Source organism: Schistosoma haematobium, chromosome 6, assembly GCF_000699445.3.
Source record: "Schistosoma haematobium chromosome 6, whole genome shotgun sequence".
NCBI lineage: Eukaryota > Metazoa > Platyhelminthes > Trematoda > Strigeidida > Schistosomatidae > Schistosoma > Schistosoma haematobium.
In genome coordinates, this window is record NC_067201.1 from 15,648,843 (window position 1) to 15,672,173 (window position 23,331).

At 35.3% G+C, this 23,331-nt stretch overlaps 1 protein-coding gene across 1 annotated transcript; it reads right to left on the reverse strand.

Moving 5' to 3' along the window:
- Positions 1-227: 227 nt before the first annotated feature.
- Positions 228-21,519, reverse strand: KLHDC3_1 (kelch domain-containing protein 3). Its single transcript, XM_051216943.1, has 11 exons — positions 21,209-21,519; positions 21,082-21,173; positions 18,434-18,769; positions 15,406-15,926; positions 12,092-12,411; positions 8,721-9,137; positions 7,029-7,734; positions 5,179-5,945; positions 3,958-4,307; positions 2,883-3,009; positions 228-1,632 (listed from the first exon to the last, which is right to left on the reverse strand). Exons 1-9 carry the CDS (start codon positions 21,366-21,368, stop codon positions 3,982-3,984), a joined length of 3,645 nt encoding a protein of 1,214 aa, XP_051065579.1. The 5' UTR covers positions 21,369-21,519; the 3' UTR covers positions 228-1,632; positions 2,883-3,009; positions 3,958-3,981.
- Positions 21,520-23,331: the final 1,812 nt, after the last annotated feature.

The window sequence follows — 23,331 nt, forward strand, 5'->3', positions numbered from 1 at the left end:
TGCTTATCATATCTCGGATAGGTGTACCCAGATTACGCTGTGAAATGAGACCAAATGATCCAGGCTCAGTCATTCACCTTAATAATTATGTAATAATTCACTTGCCAAGTGCAAAGTTATGCGCTCACCTTTGTGTCAGACTGTTTTTGTGAGAACTAGTGATGCTACCTAGCATCCATAGCGAAGTATTTATTTATTTATTTGAACACATAAATATTAGTACAAAGGGGCACCGAATACATATGCGCCACACAAGTCACTTAATTTGCGTGTGTGATACTGCACGGGTGCCCAGACCGAAGCGCGTGGTTTTTTGGAGGGCCATACCCAAAGGCTTCGACCTGAAGGTCTGATAGACAACTCAGTTGAGCAATGTCAAGAGATGCATTCACATGGTAGCCGGTGACCAATAACTGGTTCGTACGACATTTGTTCCCTAAGGATCCCAGAGTTCATGTGTACTATTGGTTTGGAGTCAGCGTTTTCCAATTCCCCTATGTGGATCTTCCATATCCACCAACCCAGTTAAAGCGTCGGACATTCGCTTTTCGGCTTCTCGATTTCGTAAACAACTAATGCCACGAGAAGGCAGTGAGTAGGACTTTCCCGACAGTGGCTGTATACTCGTGGACATGTGAGTATTTTGAGAGGGAGAGCTGACTCTCTACACCTTCGGCGGAAGTAGTTACAGCAAGATTCATAATTATGACCTACTGGTTGAAGAGCGACTGCTTTAACTACTGAGCTAGAACTTAATTTAGCTATAATTTATAACTTCCGCGATAGCACTGTCGGCTCAATAGGAAGGAATTGAAAATCAAATATTTGGAACTTTCATCTTCATATTTATCCTTGATGTCACGCAAACGCAGCAGCACAAAGTATCCAGAATCTACATGTGACAAGAATCTTTTCAAACAAAACACAAACCAGTTATCTTTTGTAAGCTAAGAAGTTAAAGTAACCAACCAAGTCTCCGAAATAATCGTTTAAATGATCTCTATATACTGAAACGTGACTGTAGATACATTTGACATGGGTTACGGTCCACGATTGATATTTCAAATACTGTTCTTCATAAAATGTTTGGAAGATTATAGATTCAAGACAAAGTCTCGTTAAACAAGTTGAATACACTGAAACTATTACAACTAAAATATAGTACTATCGAAATTTCAATCGACTTCATTGTGTTATTTTCTTCATGAGTTACTTTCACTCTGTGATTGCGCGTCATTCCAAAGCAACCATAAAACTTCGCTCATTGAAATCATAATCTGTGAGGGAGCTTTCGTTTATTATTTTTTTCCAACAGCAGAACGAGTGATTGAAATTACTAAACTAACGCCTTAACAAGCCTTTGAGGGATGTTTAACAACGGGTAAAAATAAGAAGGATTACACTTTGAAGGTGAAATCATGAATTGGTAATTGCAAAACATTTTTGGAACATGAATGTACACGATATTATAGCGAAAGGTTTACAAGTCAGGATATTATATAGTTTATAAATGAAACTTTTAGAACATTAAATATGAAAATGAGGTTTTGTAATCTTTCTTATTCAGATTATCCGAATCGTGATCGACGCATCGAATAAATATGAGGTGAATATAGATGTTTTAAATCATTCCTACAAAAAAGCGGTAAAAAATTACATAAATCGCCGAATGACTGAATAATTCAGTAGAACAGATCGCAACAAGATAAAAGTATCTGATAGTTAGCACTTATGTATGGACACAATCATGAGATTCAAATTTATGCTTGAATAAAACTTAGTATACATGTGAAGAAGAAATAGGTAGTTACCGATTGTTAAATAGTTTCATTATCACACGTCGAATATAGTAAAGTCATTTATGGAACATTACGTCAGTTGCGAGTGCTATTAAAGGTATGAGGGCGGTCATCGCTTCCCAGCTGCCTACACTATGGAAAAATACTTTTCTTTAATGTACCTGGAAAGGGGCTAGGTTGGTAGTGATCTTGGCGATCTCAGGGTTAAAGGAATGATACTTGAAGCACAAATTTTTTACTCCGTAGAAAGGAATAGATTTACTTGAGAACTATCTGTAACCGTTGAGTTATGAATATAAACCGTAACTTAACCATTAAAAATTAAGTGAGATGGTAGTATATTCAGTTTTTCTGTAACAGTTGCTGATCATAGCTGAGATGCGAACCATGGAACGATTACTAAATGAATGCCGCTAGCTCTTCGCAGTCTTACAGGTATTCAGTAATATAATATTCTCATAAAGTCACTTAGGATTCTTTAATTGTTTACTGCATAACGATAGCTTTTTCAAATAAGTGTTTAACTATTTTAACCAACTAACTATAAATTTGCTAATCAAAATGTTAACAACTCTGGAAATAATTACCAGCATTGTTCTAGATTTAATGACCATTTGAGGTATGTAACCCTTTCCACTGAAGCTTAATTTACAATTCCATTACTTGAGTGTATAGAAGTTGTCCAAAGTCAATTAATTCTAAAACTGCTTTGTCGAAATTTAATGGTATCAAAGAATAATAGGAACGACAAAATTCGTGAAGGCGAAACAAACTGAACAGTCAGAGATGGAGAAAAAAAGTTTATGACAAATCATAATTCACAATTCACTTATAAATATACCCTGCCAGATGGATATTATACTCTGGTTTCCAAGAGAACCAGACGATATCTAGGGTTTTTACAACCTGAACAGCACAGTTCAATCAAGTGGCATGATCATACAGGTATATGAACGTTGGTGGACAAGACCAGTTATAATAGGAAATTCAAAATAAATTCTTACCATATAAAAATGAACTAAACATAACCAGTTAGGTTAAAAAAACTCAAAAGATCAACAACAAAAATTAATTTCAACGTACACTATAGTTGATGGTAAAATCTGTGAGACAACAGGTTCTTGAGCAAGATCAGATGAACTACGAAGACACAATTCATAAAGGCTAGTATCGAAAGTGAAAGTGTAACAGTCACACAATTCTATGAGTTCTGCAAAAGAAATCAGAAACAACATTATATGTATGAATTGTGAGTTATTTATTTATACATCAAATTTAAATCATAATGATGAATTAATTAGCAGTGAATGAACGTGTATTATCTGAACTTGAAATTAATTGTATTACAGTTTTAGATTTTTTATGAATTATTGTGTTAACTGCAACTCATTTTTCTTGTATGCAAATGTATGTAAAGGTACCAATAAAGATAAAGTTACGGTATTTTCTGTTCATTAGAAAAATGATACTAAATAATTTTATTAAAAAGAGTTTGAGTTATCCTGTGGTTGATGTTTAGAACTGAATTTCGATCAGTTTTTAATACTAACTTGCACGGATCGACTCTAAATAGATATCAAGACACAAAACATTTAGAACGTATGGATTATGGTTGGTAGTGGAGATCAGAAATCGAATTTCGTCGTCGACTGGATTTACTTGAAACCCAGTGATGTTCATACCTGGATTAGTACTCAGTATATATCAACAACGGGTTAACTTAAACGCTTCCTAATAATAATAATACAAACATCAAGGCCGTTGAATAAGTTAGTGATCATCTGGACTCACTAGCTCAGTGGATAACGCATAGGACGTTTGAAGTGAATACAGTGACGTTTGAATCCCGGTGTGAATATCAGCGCTGAGGTACATGTACATTCAACCTATGAGTCTCGAATAGGACAGAGCAAGAATCCTGGATTTCCGTGCTGGCCAAAATCTACCTGTTGTGAAGTACGCTAAATGTTTATGTTTCCAACTGCTACGTTTGGAAATTCACGTATGAGTATGATAATCATAAATATCTAGAAACATATTACTTATCGGATTCAACTATTCATCAATGTCTTATAATAGTGAATGTTTTGGAATCCTGAAATCAAACCATTTATTAAAAAATATTAGATACAATATACAAATAAAACTAATTTCTCACTTTCTGTACCCTTCGACAAAACTCCTATATTAGGTATACAATTAATTTCCGAAAATCAGAATCCACAGAATCATCACCATCGTGATCAACATCATCATCATTAATTTCATCTTCAACGGTTGCAGATGGAGGATTTAAAGTAAAAAAATTCTCGTTACTACTACCACCACTGTACATGTCAATTCCTGTAAAATTGAAAATATTCTCATTGTTGAGTATTTCTAACGCAAGTCTTTCACTGAGGAAATAATGTGAAGATCCTGATACGACGTGCGAATTATTATTATTTGATGTAGATGACTCTAAATATCTACCGGAAATATCACTAGTTGAATTTACAGTAGACGAATCTGTGGATTGAGAACAAATTTTTGGAAAAAGTTATTTAATTTTTATAAACACAATAAAATTAAGGTCATTTTTGACATGGTAAGGATTCAAACAATGAATGTGAAGGAAGATAGAGTGGTGAGAGTTGTTGGCCTAAAAACAATTCATCACTGATATCGTGTGCAAGTGAAGTTGATCAGTTATGAGCAGAAATATTGAAAACTTCCAATTATGTGCCACACTTTATATCACCATAGCAAGATGAATACCACTGTAGTATTGATAAGAATATCAGTGTTGATAAAAATACGCTGGACATAGGAAATATGACTTGATAAGAATGAGTTCGAGGAACAGAAACATTACCAGATAATCTTAAGACTAACGGTCTAAGAGAATGCAAATAATGAACAGAGCTGCATCATTGTGACTGGTTTTTATTTATGTTATCCTGTCTCCGACCATAGATTACAATAACCGCTCGAACTCCAGCCACGTTGTCTGCACTTACGTATATTTTCAGTTCAGTGGTCAATAACTTTATGAACTAATGCTAGATTTTGGTTTAATCGATTAAAGACAATGGGTGAAATGGTTCAGAATCGACCATAGATGCCTAGATCTATTTACTATTTTCCTCACTCTAGATCTTGAATATCAATATTTCATTAGACATACTTTTCGATTCTGTCATCATGAACCATTTCCTCAATGTTCAGTCTTCTCCCTAAAATTACTGCTGGATTTATTTCGACTCCATTACTATTCATCTCGTGTTTATGTGATATGTTGACTTGAGACAATGCACATGTGTACTAGGCTATACGTTGATTATAACTGACTAAAAGAATTCATACTCACTATAAACACTTACCGTCCACAAATACTTACCTCTTATTGTGAAATGTACAGGAGGCGTCGAAAATGTATTACTATTGTTGTCACTGTATAAATGAACAGGATCTGTGTATAAAGGTTGTAAAATTTCTTGTTGATTCAATAACAATTTATTATCGTCAAATATTAAATGAAATGAAGTTTGAATAAAATGTAAATATTTCAATAAAACGGATGCTACAGTCTGTTGTACAGAGTTTTTATTTGGATAAGATAGTATATTGGAGTTATAAGTCGATTTTGAAGTGGATGATGATGAGAAGAATGAATTATTATTATTATTGTTATTATTATTATTAATGTCATTATAAATGACACCTAAGGTACTAGTTTTAACATAAGATGTTATCTGATTTACATCAATATAAACATGAGTTGCATAATTTTCCAATTCTTCCATATCAATATCAGAGTATATAAAAAATGTTTTATAAGTTAAGAAATTATGATGATGTTGACTATCATTATCATCGTCATCATCATCACTAAGAAACATAGTAGAATTGCACACTGTTGATGACAATGAATTAGTTGTTGTAGTAGGACACTTGGAATATGTATATTTTAATCCACGTTCTACCGCTTCGAACAATCCATAAATCACTGAATTGAGACAGGTATTAATTAGCTGTGATGATGTGTATATATCAGATGCATGATTAATACAACATGGTTTTTCTAAATTAATTATTTCATGTGAATTTTGAGAAAATGTGTATTGTTTTAATATTAAAGGTTTGTAGTTTTGATTTGTTTCGGAGCTAAAACACAAAAAGTACATAATAACGCAAGTAGAAAATACTCCCGAAAAACATTCTGGAGCAGTTGTGTTTATTGAGTTGGAAGGTTTAACAATAATGTTAGCGCCAGCTTCAGATAGAACCGAATTATTCAAATTTCCCCTTGTGCAATTAAAGGCTTGATTGGTCGATATTGATCTTAACTGACTATTATTGACTCTTACCTAATTGAAATCAATGTTGACCAGAGAAGCTGTTACTTATATGTGGAAAAATTAGAATAATTCAGTTTTATCTGAAGCTTGTGTTAACAATATTGTCTAGAAAGACAAGGAAAGCTTCACCATTAGACCACACAGCTACTATTTTTTAAATATTTAAGAACATTAATAACAGTTTTTGTTCTCTAGTGTATATAAATTATTTAACCAGTGGCCCTTTCACCTGAAATCTGTAAAGTTGGGATTCGGGGGATCGGGAATACGAATCAACTAATATTTCAGTAATTGTACCTGTCAATGAAGCCCTTATAACATTACTGACCAATAATTTTACTGGGTATTTTGTGTTATGACCACTATTTTGATGGTAAAAAAATGTAAATTCCTGAAACCTCAATATTTTACCCAATTATATACATTGCCACAGTGAACCATCAACAGTAAACTTCACCATTTTAGGATTTTATTTATTCTATATAAAATCTGGTACAACTAAGTACGAAAAACAGTATACACAAATAAAATTTGTGTTCAGGCTGGTATATTGATCGGGGGTCTTAAACAAAGAAGGTATCTTTCTGAGTCTTTCACCTAAAGAACTAGATCACTAGGGATTGCGACACCATCAAGAGCTGGCGTCATATGTTAGCCAGTTACCAAAAGTAGGTTCGTATACCATTCGTTCCTTCAGGATCGTGAAGCCCATGTACACTAATGTTTCGCAATTGAGGTTTTTTAACTCTACTAGATTAACCCGCTGTAACCACCGACCTGGTTTAGGCGCTAGATGTCCGCTTTTTAGGCATAACTCATCACTTCCCAATGATAAAAAAATAAACTAATTAACCGACAAATTCGCACAAATAAAAACTAATGAACGTACTTAAACAAAAGACAACCAGGTGACATTGGACAGTTTGCAACAAAAATAATATGAAATTTTGATAATGAACAGGGTGTAGAATTCCTTTCACAACTGGTATCATTACTAATATCACTGCGACTCGTTGTTTTATGAGCGGAGAACATATTTGTTATAGTTAACCAGGCCAAATGAAATAGATGGATCGTTTCATCAACAGTAACATTATTATTATTATTACTGGTGTTGTTGCTAGTACTATGTGGATTCATGTGATTGAATTGATGAGAATGTATAGATTGGAAATATTTAATAAATGGCGAATCATTATTATTATTGTTATTATTATCAGATATGTTAGTTGTTAGATTAAATAATTGAGACAATTCATCAAAGCTTATAACAAATAAGTTAGACAACAGGATAAAATCATTAATTAGCAACGGAATCAAACCATTTAATAAATGAGAATTGCATAAATAGGATGGAATGATAATAATAAGATAGAAAGTTGTCACTGGCGTATTTGATGGTGATGAAGAGGACGACGATGGTGTTGCAGAAGTAGACAGAGATGAATTTGTGGTAGAATTTGAAGATATGACATTACCATGATCAGGATCAGGAATCGGAGAAGTCGATTGGACGCATAAAATTGAAACAAATGGTTTCAATGAGGAACTGGTTCTTCTCAAGCCAAGTACTTCATTCTGAGTTCGATTATTACCTTTTTTTTAAAAAGGCAAAAGGAGGAATATAAAACAAAAAAATCATTAAAATTTGACAGAACTAAATTATGATTATATCTATAGAGTGAGATTGTTTTTTAATAAAAAGAAGGATTTATGGCATTATATGAAAAGTGATTCATAGTATGTTGACATGAAAACTGGCCAAATTACTACATGATTTAAATAGTTGAGTAAATTGGTAATTTGTTGAGGAAAATGAGATACAATCACAAAATAGATTTTAGAGAACAAAACCATTAATTCAACTGAATACATGCGCGAACAAAAAATTCTAATTTTTATGGCGAAGTCTTCGTCAGCATGAGGGGTTCGGTGGGACTGATGAATTTCCAGAGTTTACATCATAGATTGATCTCAATTAGGCAACCATTGAAAACCGAGAAGCATTGTACAGCTGTCTCATTTTAATATGGGACTCCTCAGTAGCGAGTATTCACGACTACACTGGTGATCAAATTCATGATTTTCAGGTCTCGTCATGAGCACCTAAACTGCAGACTACTGGGTCGGCATCCAAAAAACAATCTAAAATTAAGATTTTAATGACATTGGAAGGTGTAATTAATAGATCAGGTGAAAGTAGGACATGGTTGGTTAATAAGCAAGGAAAAAACATATCCGGCTACAATAAATACACGCGACTGTCTTATGCGCAAAAGCAACTACACTTATTGAGAGCTTTATGCTGTGCTTTTTGGCCTATACCTTATCTTTGGTCAAACAACTTATTTGAGTATAACGTGATCAAGTACCGTGTCCAGTCGGTATCTAGTATCCAGCATGGGACGGTGATCTCAATCCAACCTTGTTACGTTATTATAATAATACAGACACACTTAATGTACTTCGTGAAGTTTGTTATGTTTTTTCTACCCCAGTAGCAAATAAATACCATGAATACAAACATCTCAAATTGTTTTATGAAAAAGATTAGGAAAAATCAGTAGTAAAATGCACAAACCCCAATTCAGACTGAATAAACTTCTATGAGGAAGCATTCCAAAGGATGTTGAATACTCGTTGGTAGATCGTGAATCGTTATGGCCATTATTGTTGACAAGAGATATTTTCTCATTAAGTGCTCTTGGTTGTGTTCCACCAAATACAAATACCCGAGGTTGTTGTTTGATTAACGTGGGATTATAATCGCGATGAGTACTAGGTGGAGCCATATATAGACACGCTACAGCACGTCTACGGGCAGAAGGTAGATGGATGTGCAGATTTGATGATTTCATACTAGGCATATAGGAAAGTTGTATCCAAGACAAGGTAGACAAATTGAAGCGCCAAACATCTTGATAGTGTAGCTGGAGACTTTGACCTGTCTGTGATCGAACAGCACCAAAGGCAATATATAAATTACCATTGTAGGACCCTAAATATTTTATTAAAATTTAACAAAATAATTTTTTGGAAATTTGCTACTAAATGTATGACATGTAATGCAAAAGTGAAGATAGAACATAAAATGTATACAGACCAAAATACTTTGAAAGTCATGCTGTAAGAAAACTAAAACAAATAACAGGACCAAGTATATTTTAGATGATTACACAATGAGGTACACATGTGTGTTGATATAAGGTTAGATAAAGGTTGGACAATTGAAATGATAATTGGTATGTATACAGAAACCAGACAATCGAGTTATATCGTCGAGTCAAAGTATGAAGAATCGGTACAGTTCCAATCAAAATCATACAAACACTTACATTATTATTCCAGAATTGATAAAAGGAGAGAAGTCAGAATGATTGAATTAGTTATGGACTAACACTATAAATTTGGAAGGCTCTCCCGGTGTCCCACATTGTACGAACATTCCATGTACCTAAACAAATGGTCGCTCTGGTTGTCAGATGGGGCATCGGCCTCGTAACCTCCGAAGGAATTCGGCTTTCATCATGAGGCGTCATAGTTCTTCTAAATGAAGACCTTCTGACTCCCGGGGCAGAGTTTAAAAGGTTTGAATAATTTTTTCTGGTTAGCGTTTTTTGGCGAGTTAGTTTTCTACGGGATGAGGACGCTAACCCCATGCCCAACCCTCCTCCTTTACCCGGGCTTGGGACCGGCAGTAGCCCCCGGGGGGACTTTAGGCGGCCTATGCTCCATTGGGAGTAACGGGCGTAAGTAAGTAAGTAATACTATAAATATATTCCTGTTGTAACTATTAAGTAGCTATATTATACGTATATTTATATTCATTTTATTATAAGCATTTATTTGACCTATTGACTATTATGATACTGTTTATTATTCTTAAGATATTTCCAATTTATTAGTAACAAACTCTTACATTTAAAGACACTTTTTAGTTTGATCTTGTATAATTGTTATATTCTACTTGTGGTATGATGCCGTCTGGTTTGTTTGTATATAAGCACACTATGCTTGAAATATATTACTAGTCTGCTCTGGCAGGTTTGTACATCATTAGTCTGGTCGTATAGGTCGGTGTCTTTAACTGACGGTCGTATCACGTAATATAATTAATCGAGCATAAGGACATAACAAAAATCAAATGCTTTGAACATGCATAATTAATAATTCCAGTGTTTAGTTAATTGTAATATTTGTGATTAAGTATCGCAGCAAAGAACACATAAAACAACTTAGGTTTTCTGTAAATCTTAAAGTTTGAATTTTTCTAAGACATGAGAGTATATATATACATATATATGTCGACATAAGTAGTATGTAATACCAATCAAAAGTTGAATGGCTGGCAGCAAAAGGCTAAGAAGAACAAGTTGAAGAGAATAGAAGAGGAAATAGAAAGGAATTGTGAACTGGAAGAATCATACAATGTGAAGGAAAAATGGTGTAAATTTGAAAATGAACTATTCAGTGTATGGTTCTTGCATTTAACCAACATATTCTATAACTTTGTATTAAAATATAGTTATTGCCCCCACCTGTGTTCTCGTTCACAACATATCTAACGGACCGACAGTTACTCAAACACATATACATACATTGTTAGCTTCGGTTTGGGCGCCAGTGGCAGTATTTCAGCCCTCACACAAATCGAGTGACGAAGTGTGGCGCATATATACTTTGTGCCTCCTTGTACCGGTGTTTATGTGTTGAAATAAATAATAAAATAAACAAAGACATATAGACACATATTTGCTTGCTAAATTATTTTCACTTATTCATTTTCTTACTTAGCTAATCATTGGTCATGTAGTTTGAGTCACCTGTTTGAAATAAATCATTTTGACAACTTTGTTCCAACTTTGAAAATATTATATACCGTAAGCAATCATTGTAATAATTGTAATCAGGTCGGACTGTCTACGAAATATAAGCATAAGTATGCAACACCCCGCTGAAAAGCTGCAGGTTAATAGAGCTTAATTATAGATGCCTCTGAAGCATTATTCGTGTATGTTAGGACTAGTGAGTGAGGAGTGTTGAAACTTAAACGTAGGATACTAGGGACGTATGGCAAGTCGATTGATAAGGTAGTGAGTCTTTATCGACTGAGATGATTAGGACATGTATCACGTATGCTCAACAAGCACCTACCTCGATGCACAGTGATGGCTAGTATAGTAGGCTGATAGAAAACTATGGTCGGCCAAACCAGGATATGGGACCAGTTCATGAATTCATTGACTATTGAATTGAACTGTGTAGGTAGTTTCAGACTAACTAGTTTGTGTCCGTGTGACTATTGTAATCAATGGTAAGAAATGGAGTGAAGTAGTTCAGAATTGTTAGCAATGAAGCGGTTCCACTTACTGATTGTTTCCTTAGATTTTAAGGTTTTTTAGAAATGTTTTATGACGCAAATACATATTTTCTTGAGTTTTTTTTTCTATTACCAATTGCACTATTACTACTCTGATATCCTCCTTTACTGCGCTGCGATAATTTTAATTGATAAACATATGTAACATGTTCTACGTTGCGCATGACAGACTGAAATCTTTATAACTGGTTTTCTTACATTTAACAGATTACAGCTAGAAATCATTCATTTATTAAAAATGTCCTGGGAAATAGCTAAATACTGGATAGATATACTTCATATTCAATGCCCAATCCATCTATTCCAAAATGTTACACATCGAGACAGAATATGGATAAACACATTATCTGCATCACAACAGATTTACAAACTGATCAATGATTATTATTTCTTCTTAAATAAGATGCTTCATCCATCCCAAACACAAGTTACTCATTCAATTGAAGTAAACGAGCTCATTTCTAGGTGGTAAAATAGCGTTTCAACAAAAAACCTTGTATAACCCTATAATACCACAAAGATTTGTACAAAGGAAAACTTTCAGTGCAGTGAGAAAAATTAGATGAATTTACAATGTGAAAGACTCCTACGTCCGTAAGGTGAATTTAACTTTGATGATGTTGATGATGACGACGACTCCACAAATGATGACTTTGGATCATATGTGAATCCATTAACTTTATTGAATATTTGTGAAAGCAGAACTTCTGGTGATTGTAAACCATGACCTGGATGACGAATTATCCAAACTGCATAACCACTTGACCAACGGGAATGATAGTTTGATGTTAGTTTATCATATTTTGGTGTATATGATCTGTTTTCTACATTACTATGAATAAATTTCCACAAACAACATGGACGAGAGGGAGAATTTGCCCAGAATTCAGGTCTATAAAAAGAAGTGGACAAAAAAGTAAATGGGATAAGTTACTACGAAATCCAGTTATATGGACAAAAATTTGCTCTATATTCTAAAGAAACACCAACTAGTTACGGGTCAACGAACAAGCTAGTTTTATATGGCTTTTGGTGCTCATTAAATCCTATCGATACAGTATTTCTGAGAAGTGATCACCGAAATACGTGATCAGATACTGTATCGTACGGTAAATAATATTTCACAGCTTATGATGACCAAAAAGTAAACCCTAAGCATATTTCCATTGTTCTTCGTATTGAAGAATAGGAGATATTTATAACTCCAAGGAGACTCAAATCCTTCTAAAAATCCAAAATCGTGTCGCCTACAGCCCCAGTCAAAGAATTTTCCACAAATGTTTAATGTAACTCATTTACCAAATGCCATTTCGATCACTCGGTTTTTAATAAAACTATCTGATTCCCCAAACTGAAGTACGTGGGGAAGTTTCTGAATATGAGACCACTACATCACCTGTGAGTTAATGTAGCTGTAATATTAGATAATTGGTTGTTGTTCGAAGGGCTCTGTATCTAAGTTTCGACCACTTGCCACAACAATCATCCTTAAAATGCAATAAACACTTGTGACGAATAATAACACGCAAAAACATCAAGGTCAAAATTTCCGGCAAATCGCATCAGAAAACACAATACCAAACGCATGGTTCTCTGACACTGATAAAATAAAAGCAGATGCATTTGATCAATGAAAACCAGTCATACATACAAATTCAAGACTTAAAATATGACAATAAGAAAAGTGGATGGAATTGTAACGAAAATAAACAGAAATTATCACTCGTACTTTAAGAGGAGTTAGTCAGCCAGCTACGAAGTAGGACACATATATGCATCGGTCCAAGTTGCCACACCTCATTAACACAACAAGATGAACACCGGATTCATAAAAGTAGTTAATTCAGAGGTGGTAATATATAAAAGAAAGATTGTATATAAGGATATAGTACAGGAAGAAAGAATTAGTTCGTAGAAAGAAATGTATAAAGCAATTTTAATCTCACAGTTTAAGGGAGGACAAAGAATGTATACACTGACGCCATTGTGATAGATTCTGAGCCATGTCACAGAGTTTCCAACCATCGGTTACGATAGTCACGCGGACCACAACCAAGTAGTCTGCATCTATCAACATTGCTAGGACTAGACGTTAGTGACTTCAAAGACTGATGCCACGTTTTAGTTTGGCCGCCCCTAACTTTCTTCCAACCATCACCAACACTAGTCATCAGCATTGCGCGTCGTGGTAGTCGGTATTCAGGCATACGTAACACGTGGCCCAACCATCTCAGTCGGTGAAGATTCACAACCTCACCAACTGATTTACCATCATTCCCTAATACCCTATGTCCAACCTCACTACTATTTAGCCGGTGATCCCAGCAGATGCGAGCGATATTTCTAAGGCATCTGTGTTCAGATACTAGTAGCTTACGAGTACCTTCTACTCTTAATGGCCGTGTTTCGCTGCCGTAAATTAAAACAGAACGGACTGCCGCGCAGTATACTCATCCCTTAATTGATAGACGGATATCTCGCATTCGCCATAGGTGAGGTAAGTTAGCAAAAGCCAAACGAGCTTTCGGAATCCGTGCAGAGAATTCGTCAGACACCAACCCATTAGGGCTAATCAGACTTCTAAGATAAGTGAAGTTGTCGACGCGTTCGACTACTTCACCCCCTATCCTTAGTTCAGGTGTTGACGCAGGACAGTCCTGGAGCAATAACTTTACGAGGGACAAATGTAATGCTACCAGTGGATCACAATAAAGCTGAATTCATCAGTTTAAAGAGACGTACATTCCAGTTTTGCGACTTTCATTTCAAAAGCTATACCCGTTCCATTAACTAAAAACATAGATAAGATTCATAATGACATTTGGAGCAAGTACTACTTTTGAACATGTTAGTGGGATAAATCTACATACATCCTAATGGTCGTTGGGATTACTTACTTTGTTTAAAATAAGCATACTAAAAAACTCCAGTATCTAAATTGCTAATATCCAAATGAATCATTTCTAACTTCGATATACTTAACAATAAGCAAACAAATCGATATTCTATTCTTAGATAAAGCGAATCTTAAAGAAAAATCTTGCATACGGGAATTAATGAGGACCAAAAGGCAATGAACTAAGCGAGTAGCTATTGAGTTTTAATATTCTTGAATGTGGAGCAAATGAGTAACTAACTAATGAAAAAAAGATGTCTTGCCTGTGGAGAACAGAGAAACGTTTTAAGGATATAACCATCAGATTTTATTGATAATAATAAAATGGAATGACAAGTTACTTTGAAACCACTGTTGAACAAGTATAAAAGAAAAAAGCAGGTGAGCGGAAAGTTAGATTACCAAGTCGACGACAATTAATGTTAGACAGAATATTTCTTAAAAAGATGGGACAATGATTCACTCTCAACCCAAAAAACTGGAACGATGGGATGAACATTTTGAAAAATAGTTTAACTGTTCTCTAACCACCATTTTGTTGCTCACTTTTACCAAGCAATGTCAACATAAATCCCTCGATTCTTAGAGAAGTAGAAAAAGCCATAGCCCATGTAAAGCAAGAGGAGGGAAACAGGCCCTGATTGATTAACCCTAGAGATCTTTAAGTATTGTGGTCGAGTTTTGGCTGTTAAAATACCTGAGAATTTAACTAAAGTCCGGGAACTGTTTATATTTCCAGATGCAGTCAAAATCTACATTATGATTACGCTCCACCGTAATAACACAATTGCCCCGTTTAGACAATATTAAAGAGAGGCAACCTAATTCTATAAAACTGCTTGTGGTAGACATTTGAAACTACGTTTGGAGACCACAGATCTTATCATTGAAACAATGAGTTAACTAGGCTTATATATATATATATATATATATATATATATATATATATATTAAATAATTTATGTATAGTTTAAATTGATCGACACATACCCACACCAGTTTCCTGTTTCTTCTTCCCACAGGATGCGAAGTAACCCACCGGAGGTAGTACCCAAATAATCGATCATTTCTAAACCACAAAAATTACATTTTGCCGGAGTTAGCTTCTGTCCTTCCGAAATGTTCGCCGTATCAGAGGAGGAGTAATCTGATACATTGACAAGAGGAATAAGCTCCCATAGAGCAGAATCATAGACATCACATGATGGGTGATTAGGTGATTTACTTCGTCCACCAAACAGAAATATACGACCTTGGTGACTAGTAAGACATGCGAAATCACGAGGTAAAGGAGTTCTAGGATGGGATGTTTGATCATGTGATATGTTATCATTCCAAATGCCATTCAAATATTCGTGCGAGTCTATACCGAATTGTCGACTCCTATTCGTATCGAATGGAATGCTAAGGGAAAGATCTGAAAACGATAACAAATCATCACGAATTTCTATACGTGTCCAGTTCCAAGTAATGAAATCCAGTCGATAAACTGAATTGTCATAATTATTAAACTGAAAGATAAAAATATTTAGAAGAATTTGATAAATGAGATGTTTTAGTGAGGAAAAATGGAACTTTATTTTTCGAAGGCTTATTATTCAAAGTTTAGTTAATGTACTTGGTTTTATGGTCGTGGAGATCGGCTCAATTTTGAGATAGATTTTTTACGAATTAACTAATACTGAAAAACTACTGAGAACCAGAATGCACTAAGCAGCCGTTCTGTCTTAGTTTTAGTAGTGCACACCTATAACTCAGCTGGAGGTAGAACTCTAGATATTCAGATCTAAGTGATTAAGGTCTCATTGAACAAAAATTTAACGGTTAACATTTTAAATTCAAATCAGTTCGTAATAAAACGTGACGATCATGAAGTGTCACTAACGATCCATGTATCACCTCAGAATGGTGGAATCGCATCAGTCACAACAATTGCCGTTTATATGAACATCTAGTTTACCTATAGCTAAGCAGATAAAATGGTTTCTGTACTTACACAATTATTTGAAAAATTAGGAGGGAGGTCCAACAGACATATAGCAAAATGAAGAAAATGCTAGAGATTAGTAATGCCTTTACATATTAAACTTAGACTACATATAACTGTAAAACGGGTTTTGTATCTAACTAAAGATAGACAGTAAGACAGGCCATGAAAAGGTTGGCGGTAATTATTTATCAGTAGTTTATCCGTCTTTACATCAAACAAAAGATTGGTACGATATCATACAAGGATATGTAATACATGTAGTGTTTAAATAGTACGAACCATACAGAATAACAAGTCTATAATTTTCTGATTTGTAGTCTAGGTAAAATATTAATATAAAATACTACAGTGGAGTCCTAAATATATCCACAGGTTTTCGGTGCAAAGAGCTGAAAACGTAATTGATGATAACTTTGAAACGATGTATTGACACCTTGTTCACTGTTCGGACCACTCATAGATCGGTCATTGATAGTTAACACACTTTTGTACTATTGAGACGCACAAGCTGCCAAACAACCATAAAAAGTAAACTCTCCCTAAAATATGGAGTTTTGCAGATAAGACTTTAGTAAACATTGAGCTTAACAACAATAGGTAAGAGGTTAATGTAGTCACAAACGAGAGGCTTATCACAAAAATAAATTGACACTTATTTATTTACGCTGAAGAACTGACTTACATTCAGTCACTAAGCGTCAGAAATACAATTTTCTACACGTTGAGATGTTACAAAACTACACTTACTATTACATTGATAGTTGTTATTTAGTTGCTGGGAAAAACCTCTATATTAGTACATAAAAATAATAATAATAATAATAATAATAATAATAATAATAATAGCTTTATTCAATATTATTTGTGTAGTACAGATATGGAATTGTGAGCATACAATATCTCAATAATTTTGTTTTAAACTTCCTATATATATATATATATATATATATATATATATATGCGTAAAATGAGTAAATAAACATATATATAATCCAATGAACTGTTTAAAAGAGCTTATGAAACAGTGAATAAACAGTGGGCTTGATTCTAAGCTTTTGGTTAGCCTAGCTTTTACAACCTGTTTGTTGCATAGTATTTGCGTTTAATACGATATTGTAGGGTTTGCGAATTTTTCTTGAGTGGATGGGTTCTAATAAAACAGCATCTCGTCATGCCAGCGGAAATGCAAGAAAGATGTTTATGAAGTGGGTGGTAAGTATCAGACAAAACAACACTTGGGAAATCTTCAAATACCTATTCACAAACACGTCCATGATGAAATCAAAAGACTAATTTTATAGCCTTACTAATTGCCTTTGGTGTTTTGCGTGACAGTAAAGTAATCGCATTAAAATGGTCATACATTTGTTCACTAAGCCTGGCTAAATGTTCGAGAACACTTATTCACGAATAAGTGGACCCTGACTATATTATACAATGCATTATTACGGATTCAGAGTCCGTATAGACGATATGACCGTTTTTTACTTGGTAAGTTATTTACGATATGCTACGATTGTGTCCAGAAACTAACTACCATTTGTATTAAAAATATGGGGAAATACCTGCCTAAGAAATCCTGTTCAAGTGATTTCAATTAGAAACGCGTATGAGAAATCACAGAGTTTCATCAAACTGTATTTTAAATGGAACTTAAAAATTCAGTTAACGCAAGTTGAAAAATTACAAACGAAGCGACCAAAAGTTTGGGTAGCTTCGTGACTAATTGTAATAGCTGTGGATAAGTTTTACTGTCAACACACGGCTAAACAGACACAAAATAAACGTGATGGTATTTAATAGTTACTTGCCAACGTAGTTAAGAGGTACAATATTAATATCGTATACAATAAGAAGCATCGCAGTTAACAGCGATACTTGAATATAACTTCAGAATAAGATAAAAAACATTATTTCATTTGTGATGAAAATAGAAATAAACATGGAAATTAATGCTCCAAAATACTCAATATTTATTGGTAAACTAGACCGCATAACTGAGGTTACAATTAACGTGGAGAAACTTACGATATCCTCGAAGCCACCAAATATAAACATTGCATCTTCTAAAACAGTAGCTGAATGACCATCTCGAGCACTCGGTACGCTACCAACCGTACCTCTTACTTCAGCCCAACAGGGAGGATGAAGCTTTTTAGCATTGAAAGTATGATTTAATTTTAGGCTACCGGACAATGCAGACCGACTAACCGATTGACAGAGAAACTTCGAACCAGGATCGAACATGTACAGCTGATTAGGGCATACTCGCTGTTGCATTCTTCCACCGAAAAGCCAACCTCGACCACGCCAAGCAACAACAGTATGACCGAATCTAAGACTAGGTTGGATAGAACCACTACTCTACAATACAGAAAACAAATGTCAGTCAGTGTAATCAACTGTAAAATAAGTGTATTCTAAGAGATTTTTCCTAAAGATTGTTCAGCAATCGAACTATGGTACGTTGAAAAATCTGTTTTAATGATATTCGATTTTACTTTCCAATAATTTGATATCAAGTAAGATAAGCAAGATATATAGTCACAGTTGATGTAATTCACCAAAAATGTTATTGTACCAGGTGTCTCAAAGCATGTTCTTAGTAAAAGTGAAACAAATATTGAAGGAAATTAGTTACATATCACGTGCTAGCGCCGATACATATTAACATTTACGCCCAACTGTCTCTTCATTTACGTATTTGATACCTGGACACGTAACTTTATCTTACCTGTTATTATTAATTTGCTTTATCGTTAATTAAATGAAACAAAATTATGTAATCTCAAGTCTTGGATTTCACAGCAATTATTTTGGTAATTGAATTCACGAGTCGATCTAAGCTAGACCACCATTAAAAACTTGGAAGCACTCGACGTCAGTTTCGTTCCATTTCGAGACGTCTCATCAGTGCACACTTACGGTACCGCACGCAAGACCCGAACCCGGGACCTTCGGTCTCGCGCGCGAAGGCTTAACCTTTAGACCACTGAGCCAGCATTCAACGGTGTTGATTTTTAACTCTAATCGATCCCTATTTATTTATTTGGACACATAAAGATTGGTAAAAGAAGGCACCAAATATATATGCGCTACACAAATCAAATGATTTATATGAGGGCTGGGATACTGTCCGGGTGCCCAGACCGAAGCAGGTGGTTTTCTTAGAGGGCCACCCCCGAGCCTTTGACCTAGACGTCTAATCCACAAGACAGTGGAGCAACGATAGGAGATGAGGTCCCACGGAAGCCAGTGGTCAAAAATAGGTTTATACGCCACTTCTTCCCTAAGGATCCTGGAGCCCATGTGAACGATTGGTCTGGATTCAGGGTTTTCTAACTCCATTAGGTGGATTTTCCGTATCCACCAATTCGGCTAAAGCTCCGGTAATCCGCCTTTCTTCCTCTCAATTTCGTGAAAATACCCCCGCCGCGAGAAGGTAGTGTATAGGGCTTTCCTAGGAGTGGTTGTATACGCGTGACCATGTGAGAGCATTTTAAGAGGGGGAAATGACTCTCCCCACCCTCAACTGTATCGAGGCATTTTGGGGCATGATGCATGATCTTGCGAATTCCTTTAATCATTGTTTGGGGTGGATAACTGTCTCCACCCGACACGGATTTGACTCCACTGGTAGAGGCTTTTCACGGAAACTCCAGTTTAGGTCGATTCATGAATTCAACTATTAAAATAACTACAATCTCCACAAATCTCCATTCTGAATTGAACACAATTTAGAAGGTTTGTCCATGTAAGAATGTTGAGATATCCAACTATTATATGAGCGCTATACATAAATTGATGTATGTGGATTACTTACCGGTTACATGTTCATACACTTGGCTTCAGACCACCGTGTTTGGTGATACTATCCGGCTGCCCAAAGCGCGGTATGTATAGATAGTTAAACGTGGGACTTGGTGGTTGAGCTTCTTTTGAATGTAGTGTTAATTTTTACCGCTATCACTGTTCAACTTCGTGATGACATGATGAATAACAATCAAACGCGGGAGTCAAACTGTAATTTTATTGGCTAACAAACGACCTAACCGTGCGCACTAGTACCGTCACCATATATTCCTGTATAATAGTCGGAAGAATATGCTAAATAACTAGTGTAAACTGAATAATTAAACAAAACATTGATTTTCAGTGACTCACTCATACATAGTATAACCGATATTTAAAATATTTCAAACTTAACTTCCTTAAATCTCAGGAAACTTCAGCCTGAAACCTTAAGTAAATATCAAGCTTACACAAATCAAACCAACCAAACGCCAACTTCAAAAACACGATGTGGATCAATTTTCCAAGTACATGTAGTGCTATACCTACGAATTTAATGTCCATACTCCCTAAATCAGCCCACTGACCAAACCCAAAGACATAGGGCAAACAAATACATACGGCCATTTCTATGAACCCACAAGCATTTTAGAACCCACGAGAAGTTTAAAGAACACGAATGTTTACGCCCGAAAATTAACTTATTGGGATTGAATATACCTCTTCGGTTTGTGGAGCGATCAAGCGGCTTCTTAAATGGAGGACCTCTTACATAAGTGTCCATATAGTGACAAGAGTGAGCAGGTGCCAAGCCATAAAGTTGGGTTGCCTGGACTTACATTGAAAATAAAAATACTAATCCAATCACACGTTATTTTACTTACTTCTAGGATGGGATCAGGTCCCCAAGATTTGAGAGTACAGTCCCATGATTTCAGTAAGAGAGGACAAGGGAGCTGCTCCCATTTATTTTTTTCTACCGAAATCACACCAATAAAAAATGGAGCTTACGAATATCCCACATAAATGTGTCTATCTGACGCTCATTGTAGTCTAAATCAAACATTTGAGAATTAAAACCCCCGAAAACAAATATACGATCCTCCAAACAAATTGCTTGATGGTTAACCCGTGAAATTGGAGCATCAGTAAGTCTTTTCCACGATTCCATTACACACTGGGACTCAATATCTCAGCAGAAACCTAGTGTCAAATCAGCCCCATAAATTTTCAAGGGCATACCTAAGGTCTCATTGATGAGACCAAACAGTCGAAATCCTCTGTTTGAGCCTTGAAATGATATGAACTAGTCAGCCTCTTCTAACACACTCTTGTTATGAGGCATTGATTATATATTCAGTGTTGTTCAATAGGCTTTTTTGTCGGTTGATCTGACATTTGAAGAGAGATAACGAGAAATTGCATAAAGATAGTATAATTAAAGTGTAAAATTCAACGAAAATCATAGGTTATGTGTATTCAATGCATGATGATATATGAAAAAGGATTGCATTAAATGATGTGAATTACTTAACTGGCCTTCTTGTAACAAAACAATGCCTACATTTTCTGGGCTGCTTGATGTTCTGTAAACAAGTTGATTTCGTCTTTATTTAACCTGAAATAAAGCGATAATACGTAGGCCTCAGGAAGTGGTTCACTTAGATTTCATGCCTTAAATCTATAGTCACCTTTGATGAGCTGATGGGCTCCCTCCCAAAAATCACTTTATTACCGGGGAGAACGCGTGACAGTATTTTGGTTTTTAAAGGTAGAACACGATTTTGAAATAGCTGGTGGATGGTCACTTCATGATGTTTAAAAAGTGAGTAAAACGTCATATACGGCTCAGCACAATTGCTGTTTTTTCGTGAAGAAATTTCATTGGTGCGGTGTTCAGAATGCTTCATTTTGAGTTATTTTACTCCACCTGTTTTTTCTAAATGATGTATGGTTTTGTAGGGCCAGTGAAATGTCACTGAGCCCTAGCCAAATCATCCGGCAGTTGGATCACTGAATGTCGAACAGATCATCGCTCCCTGCCAAGGTCATGTACAAGCAACGCGCATTAGTTAATCATACGCCATGGACTGGCCCATGCGGCAGTGGTCTTACTTTCGCTTGTATCTACTTTAACTAATATATTTCTGTAATAACGTCCTTTGTGTTGTACAGTCTTCAAAGCATCTATAATACCTTGTTACGTCAATGGGGGTAGTCCACGTAAGGTGCTGACCACGAGGTGTGACTTCGACGTTAGTTGGTTCGTCACACTATTCACGTCTAACTCGAGTAGGCCTCCAATCATTTCGACATAGATCATCAACGTTGGTGATCTACACTGGTGAGCAAGACTTCGAATAACGCAACCTATCACTATAATCTTTATTATTGTATTCTATACTTATTCTTTTTCATTTTTATCATCGCCTATGTTAATCTGTTACTGTGAACTTTCGTTGCTTCATGTCAATGTTGATTAGCATTTAAACCTAAATAATTCGTTCAATCGACAGAACTAACCAATCAACTACGATTATAATCGGCTATCGTGGTTCTTTAACAAGCATTAGCAGCATGTAAATGCTCCTGTGTAATATGTCTGTTAAAATATCAACCACTCGTGAGTATAGCCACAAGGCAACACGAACGCATATCTCTTTGTACCTTATCCACTGGTATAAATAAGACAAGATTAACTATCGACTATAAATTCATCTTTCTGCTTAACCACTATCCACTAGAATGTTCTGCTTTTTTTTACCACTGCCTGCCTAATTTCCAATTGCTGAGTTCCATGGCCAAACAGAGGATACGAATGCTAAAAATTCACGGTGAGTTTGAACTATAAATTTCCTGCGATCTTAGATCTCGTTTAGACTGTTCGTCAGTCTACAACGCTGTGTTAATCGAAAAATTTAATCAACAGTACCTCGTACATAATCCAGATTCAAACTACTGCCTACTTCATTACTTAAAGGCAAGAGTAACCCAGGCGAGTTTCATAATTTCATTAGATTATTTCGTACTATATTTATGATGCGTGATAACATTTCGTAGTTGCTTTCACGTAAACTAGTCATATATTCTGTCACTGCCGTCAAGTTTTAGTCGAAATCATGTACATTTATGAC